Source organism: Chinchilla lanigera, unplaced genomic scaffold, assembly GCF_000276665.1.
Source record: "Chinchilla lanigera isolate Chin_1 unplaced genomic scaffold, ChiLan1.0 scaffold00013, whole genome shotgun sequence".
Lineage (NCBI taxonomy): Eukaryota > Metazoa > Chordata > Mammalia > Rodentia > Chinchillidae > Chinchilla > Chinchilla lanigera.
In genome coordinates this window covers 30,034,439-30,043,316 of record NW_004955414.1, presented here as the reverse complement: position 1 = coordinate 30,043,316, position 8,878 = coordinate 30,034,439, and the positions used below count along the sequence as shown (strand labels likewise).

Sequence of the window (8,878 nt, the reverse complement as noted above, 5' to 3'; positions counted from 1 at the left end):
AGAGCCTGCTACGGATCGCGCGGCGCGCGCTCGGACCGGGCATCCCGGGCAAGGAAAGAAGCTTCGCGGTCCCTGTCAAATGCCGGGGCGGGACCGCGATCCATCCGTGCCGGCCAGAAGCTCAACGCTCAGGCCGAGCGGTCTCCAGAGCTGTGGACTGAATGTGAACAGGAGGGGGAGCTTGCGTAAATGGGTGCGATGCACGCGCCTAGGCTTGAAAGAGTGTGAGATACAAAGATCGCCATCCTGGCGGAGTGTGGTTGCGACTGCAGAGACTGGCAGGTAGGCTTGGAACAAGTCTGAGAGTGAACCTCTGAGGAACCCTCTGTGGGCCAGCGCCCAAGCATCTGCGCCTCCAGGCAGGCGGGGGCACGCGTTGGAGACAGTGAGGAACCTGTGCGTGGGTGAGGGTGACTGGAAGTGAGTGAGCTTTAGGACCAGCAGAGACCACAGGACACTGTCAAGGCTGCCTGGTTTTAGTCGGGGCCCTAAGTGCAGGAGTGGGGTGCTGGCCAGAATCAAACGCCCCTGGGACATCTCGGCAAACAGCAGCAGGAAACAGAGGGGCAGCTGTGCAAACTGCTCAGGAAGGCTGAGTAATCAGAGGTGATTAATAGTGGCAGAAGGGGGAGAACGAGAGGTCTAGATGGAGGCTTTGGAAACTTCTTTCCCTTGCACCTCACTCCTCAGGCCTAGGTGGACATCAGACCCCTCTACACAGAGGTGATGGATCAGACAACTCCCTGGGACGCCCAAACTGGTGGTCCTTCGAGTTAGGGACTCAGAAAATATCAAGAGAGATCTTAGGGCGAAATATCAGAGTTCATCCCAGGAAATTTTTCTAGGTCTCTGCCTAGTGGCTTCGGGTAGAGATTCCTCTCACAACATTCCTTGAAGATGGGACTGGGGTCGTTATTTCATAGATAAAGGCACTGAGGATCTATGAAGTTGCCTGTCCTCCGGCACAGAGCTAGCATGGCGCGGCTGGAATTGAACTCACATCTAAGAATATTCCTCTTTCCAGTAGCATCTCCTGCTTCCCAGAAGCCTGGCCCCTCTGTGGGTGATACCAGCTGCTGGAGTCCAGCACTGTGGGGCCAGGGAATGCACGCCGCTATCCTAACCCTCCGAGCTTCACTCGGGCAAGGGTCTGGGGTCAGACAAGGGGAGCCAGGAGCCGGATCCCGCTCTTTCAGATCGCACAGCTGGGGTTGGCTTAGGCGAAGGTTTAAAGCCAAGCCGGAATGAAGAGGTGAAATCGACCGTGACATTAAACTGTCCTCAAATTTCTGCTTAATTTAAGGGCTTTTCTCGTTGATCTCCCCATCCTCCCACTTCCTCAGTGACCTCAATGCAAACATAAGTGGGACCGTCGTAATGCACGCCGCGGGTTCTGGAAGCATGGGCGTGACGCAATCTGGCTGGGGCCCGGGCCCCCTCCGCCCATTGGCTGCGGGCGCTGGGGACCCCTCCCGACCCACGGCGGCGGCTGGAATAAGAGCAGCTGCCGGCTCAGAGAGGCACCAAGACGCTGCCCAGCCCAAGCGTCGCCTCGACTCCCGAAGGGCTCTAGCTTACCGCACCTCCACTCCGAGACATCCCGGCCAGGTGAGCCTGCGATCTCTGCTCAGGTGTGTCCTTTTCTCCCTCTCTTCCCAGCCCTCTCGCGCCCGCGCCTTTCGTCTATCTCAGTTTATTTCCCTCCTACTCTCACTCTGCCCACCTCGGTCTCCAGCTCTTCGTCAGAGTCTCTGTTAGTCTGTGGCCCATCCCAGGCTCCCACTCCGGGTATGATCGGAGAGTGTCAGTCCGGGGGCTCTTTGCTCTGCGCTCCCCGCTCGTCGGCTCCCAAGCTCGGGACACTTGGCTCCCAAGCTTTGCGCTCGCGGGAGGATGCAGAGGAGGTTTCCGCAGATGGTGCTCTCGGGAATCGCGTCCGGTGCCTCGCGTTCCCTGTGAAACTGGCTCGGAGCGTTGGCGAGCGCGAACAGGGGGCAAGTGAGAGCAGCTACCGAACCGTAGGCGCCCCACATTGCAAGCCCCACTTCGGGCTCTGGGAGTACAGAAGTCTCTACCAACCCAACTCCAGCCTAAGGTTGGTTCTTGCAAGCAACGGAGTCGCCAGAAGGCGGAGCAGCTGAGCTCTAGAAATGGTCCTTCAGTTTCTCAGATTACAACTGTAGAAATTATTGGCCCTCTACCTACCCTCTCCTTCCCCACCCCTGGGTGGATTCGAAAGCCCACACAGAACGAGGGTCCTGGAATTCCTCATGGGAGCAGTTATTGTGAGTATCCTCAAGACTTGACCAATAGGTTTATGTAGCGTTTGGTGGAGAAGGAAAAACTGAGAATTCGCAGCTCTCTGTCCCTCTCAGATAGCTCCCCTCCACGCCCCCGTCCTCGCCCCCGCTTGCAAACTGTGCATGCTACATGCCTACTGGGTCTTCCAATGATCTGCTTTGCTGATGAGGAATCGAAGATGAAGGGAACTATGTGAAGCCACAAAATCAAGAAGTTAGAGCCAGACTGGAGACAAGAGGCCAAGGTCTGTGACCTCACAGAATTTTGAGCTGGTGCCTGAGATGATGTCATTCTTCCCTTGCAGTGAGACGTCATGGGCTTCCGGAAGTTCTCCCCCCTCCTGGCTCTCAGCATCTTAGTTCTGTACCTCTCAGGCAGCCTGCTTGCAGTGCCGTTCAGGTAACACAGCTTGAAACCAGGAGAGCCACTCCTCTGCTCTGTGTGTACCTCCATAGAAGTTTATTGCCAACTTTTTCTGGCATAATAATAATAATGTGCACCGTTTTTAATACTCTGATACAAAACACTCTGTGTTACAAATTTCATGGGCCCTACTGACAAATGCTTTTGTTGCTTTTCACCTAGCTTTTGTATAAGTAGCTTACCTAGTTAGCCAATTAGCTGATTTGAGGAATGAATTGCATCCTAATCTTACTAGTTTACGAAAAAAATTGTTATCAAATCTGACATGTAACGTGTTAAACTTTTTTCTCACTTACGTACAAATTACGTTTATTAAATTAAAACCTTATTTAGATTCAACACTCATTTTAAGTTTTATCGTTTAATTTTTAATAATGGCTACACCTAACACTTAGATTCCAAAATTCTTGAAAATTTACCTAATAGACTTCATAAGCCTGTGTGCACTGACTCCAGTCTAACTCCGCTGCTGGGAGGCCACACCAGTGCCTGGCTTCCGATAAGGACACGGGTCTCAAGCCTTGTCCCTTAGGAATTGAGGTAGCCACATCCTCCGGGTAAGAAACAGGGACCAGGATGCCTGGTTGCTTACCCTGGGGAGGGAGCACCAGGGGCTCAGGATCCACACCCAGTGTGCTTTCCCTTACCAGGCCAGACTTGGAGAGCAGCCCAGACCTGGCCACACTCAGTGAGGAGGAAGCGCGCCTCCTGCTGGCCGCACTGGTGCAGGATTATGTGCAGATGAAGGCCGGTGAGCTGGAGCAGGAGCCGGAAACAGAAAGCTCCAGGTAAGGCTCCCAATTGGCCAGTCCAGGGCTTTCCCTCCTCTTCAAGCTCCCAAATCCATAAGAAGGCGGATCCCAAGAGGTAGGAGAGAACTCACAGTCCAGGAGTCCCGCAGGCTGTGCTGTACATCAAGACACGGGGCCCAGCAGTTCTCAGGCTGTACTGAAGATGAGGGTCAGCTGGGGAGACTGTGGTTAGGTCACATTTAACAGATCTCTTTCTAAAAGTAATTAGAGAAGGTGTGGAATCGTTTACTGCGAGAAATGTTCTTGTGATAGCAGGAAGACCTCCCAGCACTGAATGAGTGAACACTGGTGAGGATAATGCCTGAAGCCCGGAGATTCACCTGGTGTATCTCAGGAGATTTTAGAAATTTGGCTCTACCTGGTTCATCTGCATGTCATGTTCTCTCATAAGGAGCCTTGAATTTTATATTTGTAAAGTGAAGTCGAAGGCTTGCAGGGCTTGAGGACAGGCAGGGCAGTGTCTGAAGTAGGTCTGGAGCATCTGTGGAGATGTGCATGTTGTCACAAGGCCAGGAAGAGCACCCTTGCCCTGCCCGGGCTCCCGGTGTACCCTGAGGCTGGGAAGGAGACCAGCCTCAGCCTGGCCCTGCACTGCCCAGGTAGGGGCATGAGTCAACCTGCATCCACCCCGAGAATCCCCGTGTTAAGCATGAAGAACTGGACTGCATGTGGGATGCCAGAGAAGGTCACCCTTCCTTATCACCATCCCAGCCCACTGTACCTCGGAGCCCTCTTAATGGAGGATGTATGAGCTGCCCTCCTACCTGCACCTGCTCCCCCACCTAAAGGGCTTCCCACCTGATCTAACCTGCTGATTCCCCACAGGGGCAGACCATGTGCATGGTACTGTCTGGCATGTCTTTTCCCTGCAGCCTGGACAGCCCCAGATCTAAGCGATGTGGTAATCTGAGTACCTGCATGCTGGGCACCTACACACAGGACCTCAACAAGTTTCACACATTCCCCCAAACTGCAATTGGGGCTGGAGCACCCGGCAAGAAAAGGGATATGGCCAAAGACTTTGAGAAAAACCAGCACCCTCTTGTTGGCATGCCTCAGGATGCCAACTAAACTCTGTCTCTCTGATTGCTTTTCTTGCTTTCTGCCTATAACTTAATGCATGTGGTTCTTCTCTGGTTGTTCTTTGGGCAGTTTTGGTGGCTTTCCTGTGGTAGAGAATGTCTGGAACCTCAGATGGGCAAAGAGAGAGGGGAGGACTCAGGGGCCAGAAGAGCATCATCCAGGAAGATGTAAGAGAGCAAAGGCAGCCCTTCTGAGGTCCCTGAGGGTTCCTTAGCTGAGCTTCTCAGTCCTGCTTCTGACTGTGCTGGTCATTTGGGGAATAAAATTATTTTTCCAAAAAGACCTGAGCTGTGGTGGTTGTTGCTGTAGCTCACATCTCGGGCTTCCTGGTGTTCAGGACCTGTGCTTAGAAGTAGCCTTAGCCCCAGGGTAGCTGGATACAGGTGAGTGGTCCCTATGACCCAGCGCAAGCAGCAAGCAAAGAACTGCCAAGAAACAGGTAAGCAGGGGCTGGGGATTTAGCTCAGCGGCAAAAGCGCCTGCCTGGCAAGCGCAAGGTCGCGAGTTCGGTTCCCGGTACCTGAGAAAAACCAAAAAAAAAAAGAAACAGGTAAGCATCTCTGGACCAGATGCTGAGAACTCTACTCTTCTTCCAGGTAAGATAAGGAATTTTCATCTTCTTAAGGAGTATTTTGTGCATATGACTGGGCTGTGGATTCTATAATCCTTGTGAGTGGGCTTAGCTGTGGTGCCATTATCCACTCTACTGACTCTTTGCTAATTTTTAGCCTATTCATACAGGAAAGACTGGCTATTACAACCTTGTATTCCTTGGCCAGTCCTACATAGAGTCATCTTAGGGTTTCTAACACCCCTATATATATGGGGCATGAAGGTAGTGTTTTCCTTAATGGCCTTGTCATTTTTCTGCTCTGAGCAACATGTTTAGGAGACACGTGAGGTTAATTGGTATCTCTCAGAGCAGCAACTTTACCATGATGGTCCCACAGGGCAGGCTCCTCCCCCAACCTCTCACAGACAGGCTTTCTCTCTTCTTCTCTCATCTTGCAAACCAGCGTCACTGCCCAGAAGAGAGCCTGCAACACTGCCACCTGCGTGACCCAGCGGCTGGCAGGCTTGCTGAGCAGGTCAGGGGGTGTGGTGAAGGACAACTTCATAGCCACTGATGTGGGCTCCAAAGCCTTCGGCCGGCGCCGCAGGGATCTTCAGGCCTGAGCAGTTCACTGGCTCCAGGAAGCAGGTGAGTGCCTGTGCTGTGATGCGGGAGGAGGGATGACCACATAGTGCGGGGTTGCAGTCTATGCTTTGAGCCTCTATGAGCGCTCATGGTTGGAAAGTCCACACGGAACAGTACCTGTATCTGCAACTGAAGAAAGCGCTCTGAGATCCAGTAAATGAAACCCTAGAATTTGGGTTCACCTTCTCTCTGTTTTCCCGTTCTTGTCTTGTGACACTGAGTTCATCAGGACAGAAAATACAGATCCTTTGGGGTTTGAAAGGGAAGGACATTATCCTTTTGGAGTATATACTACAATGTACTTCTGAATTAAGAGCAGGGTCATGGGTTTAAGAACTGTGTTTGGCCTCTACCAGCTATATAACCCTGGGTCAGCCCCTTAACTCTCTCTGAGCAGCAGTTTCTCCCTTTGTGAGTTGAAGGTTTTTATGAAACCTACCTCCCAGCATTTATATAAAGAGTAAATGAAATAATAGATGTCAAGAGCCTGGCAATGACTAAACTCTAGCTGTTATTTTTTCTTCCTTTCCTAGGTCACATTGAAGCTAAACTCAATTTCTTTTAGTGTACAATGAAGGCAGTTTGTAGGGAAGGCTCTGTGGAAGACCTACATATTCGTATATTTCTTCATATTGAAACTATCTTTTTTGTTTGAAAAGAACTAAAGCTAAGCGCAGAATACTCTCATTGCAGTTACCTGTTGTGCATTGTTTTTTACATTTAATTCTGTCTCCAATAAACATGACAGCATGTCTCATAGGCCTATCTGGTAACAAATCTGGTCCCCCTCGGCTATCCTGTGATGCTGGCAACTCTGCCAAACCTCAGGGGGACATGAAATCACTGCCTCTGGAGTGTCTGGGGACGCATGGTAATGCTGCGGCTTGATGGAACAATCTATTTAAAGAAATGTCAACGTTGTCATTTGTGAACTTCATCAAAATTAAAAATGTATTTTCAATACCCTTAAATGGAATCTGTGCTGCTATTTATGCTGTTTTTCCCAGGAGTACTTTAGGGGACTCTGAGCACTTTGTTGACTAGACTGTTTCACTTGAAGCAAAGGTGGCATGTGTGGGGTGAATTCTCAGTGTCTCATATCCTGTTTCGAGTGAAACAGCCTTCTTTGGAATTTGAGCCCTATGCATGTAAAAAAAAAAGACAATTCACCTTTATTTTGAGAGTGCCCTGGTCCCCAGTGCCAGAGATTACCCATGTACTTCTGCACGGCTCGGGTTTCCCCTTATCCATCCCTTTCTTCTCCCTGTGAGATGCCCTGTCCATGCATCCCTTGGCCTGCAAAGTCCTTTAGAAATGATGGCTCAGACTCTGAAATGGGATTACAGACTGTCCCATTTAGCAAGGCCATCAGTGCCATCCAATCCTACTTTGTATTCTGTGAGGTACAGAAAAGTATCTTGCTCAAGGTCTTGCAATAAGTTTAACAGAGATATTTGGGCATTTAACAGGTACTTTCTGAGTGCAAGCTACATGCTAGCAGTATTCTAGGTACCAAGAATTGAGCAATGCACATATTAAACTCCCTGTATTCAGGGAGCTCATATTCTAGGTGGAAGAGATTGAGGTGATTTTTGTTGTAGGATGATAAACTCTCCACACATGGGAAGAAATCATAGATGCCCCAGGGTCTGATGCATGAATTTTCCAGTGTCAACATCCCTGGCATCTACTGGGGCCACCAGGGGCAAGTTGCTGAGTGTAACTCCAATGTGACTTGACTGCCAGTTTCACTGGTACACAACCAGTTAATTAGAGAGAGTTAGTTTGTTAATTAGCAGCCTCTTCTATAACTGACTCTATTTATTTTCCAAGTATCACATACAATTATGTACTCTTCCTGATCCTTTCTGTACTCAACACAGTAGTCCATGGGAAAGGTGGATCAGACTCTGTCTTACGTTCAAAACACTCCAGTGCCTCCCCATATCACTGATTAAATACCTGAGGCATTATAATGCTTTACATGATCCACATTAAGCTCCCCTTTCTCTGTTACATCCACCCCACTACCTGCCTGACCTCTTCTCCCTCTCTCCTATACACTGACTTTCTTGCTCTTCTTTAACCCTCATCTCCTGACGCTAAACCATGGCAAGTCTGTGCCCTTGCTAGGGGCCTCACTGGGCAGAACACTCTTACCTGATTTTTGCTCAAATACCACCAATCCTGGCCATCCTTTCTGAAACTGCTCCACACCTCCACTGACCAACACCTTAACCTTCTTCTTTGCTCTTTTTTTCTATCCTTACTGCTTATTACCTTCTATCATATCATAAGTCTTGCTTATTTATTTGATTGTCTGTACCTCTGCATAAATGTAAGGTTTACATGGGCAGGGGAATGGCCATTTGGTCCATCATCGTATCCCCAACACAGAGAACAGTATGCCTCACACAGGTAGCATTTAATAAATAATGAAAGAGCGAGTAAATGAATAGAGTTAGATCTTCTTTCCTTTTATGTCTGTGGTCAACTCTAAGGTTCCCTCAGGGCCTGATTTTCTTCAGTCTAAATTGACAAAGGCCCTTAGTATTCAGTAATCACCTAGATAGTGAGTCCCTCAATTGCCTGGAGATCTGTTCCTGTCTGAAGGCCTTTGCACACACTATTTCTTCAGTTTGGACACACCTCTAGCCCCAACCTTATATGCTAAAGTAATTCTTGCTGACTTGTCTTCTTCTCAGGCAGGAAACAAAAGAAAGGGGCAGAGAGCTCTCTAGGTGTGATATTGTTGACTAGGTAGGGAAGTTCAAATAAAGACGGAAAACAGTGAGAAGTTAATTTTAGTCTTGGGCCCAGAGCAACTAGCCAATAACAGAGCTAATGCTATCATTAAATTCATATCAGGACCCCCCAGGATACTTCTCAGTTGGCTCACAGCTCATACAATGAAAGAGTAAAATTAATTTGAGCACTCAAAACATAAGGATCACTGGATCAAAAATCTAAGAAGAGATGCAAGGGGTATATAAGATGATCAAATCACAACAATGGAGAGACAGTGACTTTGGATATGGCAGCAGCAGTTGAGACCACCTTC

General features: G+C 49.3%; 1 protein-coding gene and 1 long non-coding RNA gene across 3 annotated transcripts; both read left to right on the top strand.

The window, feature by feature from the left end:
• Window positions 1-1,505: 1,505 nt before the first annotated feature.
• LOC102025347 (calcitonin) lies at window positions 1,506-4,901 on the top strand. 2 transcript variants are annotated; one of them, XM_005380336.1, is made up of 4 exons: window positions 1,506-1,608; window positions 2,606-2,700; window positions 3,375-3,512; window positions 4,409-4,901. In XM_005380336.1, the coding sequence occupies exons 2-4, from the start codon at window positions 2,615-2,617 to the stop codon at window positions 4,605-4,607; spliced, it is 423 nt and encodes a 140-aa protein (XP_005380393.1). In that variant the 5' UTR covers window positions 1,506-1,608; window positions 2,606-2,614; the 3' UTR covers window positions 4,608-4,901. The 2 variants fall into 2 exon arrangements, with proteins under 2 accessions (XP_005380393.1, XP_005380394.1); XM_005380337.2 differs by having other exon boundaries at window positions 1,514-1,631.
• Window positions 4,902-5,150: 249 nt separating this feature from the next.
• On the top strand, window positions 5,151-6,788 carry LOC106147987. The gene is made up of 2 exons (XR_001233069.1): window positions 5,151-5,820; window positions 6,351-6,788. It is a non-coding gene; the product is annotated as an uncharacterized LOC106147987 (long non-coding RNA).
• The last annotated feature ends 2,090 nt before the right edge of the window (window positions 6,789-8,878 follow it).

Excerpts from the sequence above, each read along its gene's own strand:
- LOC102025347 (XM_005380336.1), top strand. The coding sequence starts at position 2,615 with ATGGGCTTCCGGAAGTTCTCCCCCCTCCTGGCTCTCAGCATCTTAGTT. Across the intron at positions 2,701-3,374 it reads CTGCTTGCAGTGCCGTTCAG|GCCAGACTTGGAGAGCAGCC; the intron begins GTAACACAGCTT and ends TTCCCTTACCAG. Across the intron at positions 3,513-4,408 it reads CCGGAAACAGAAAGCTCCAG|CCTGGACAGCCCCAGATCTA; the intron begins GTAAGGCTCCCA and ends TTTTCCCTGCAG.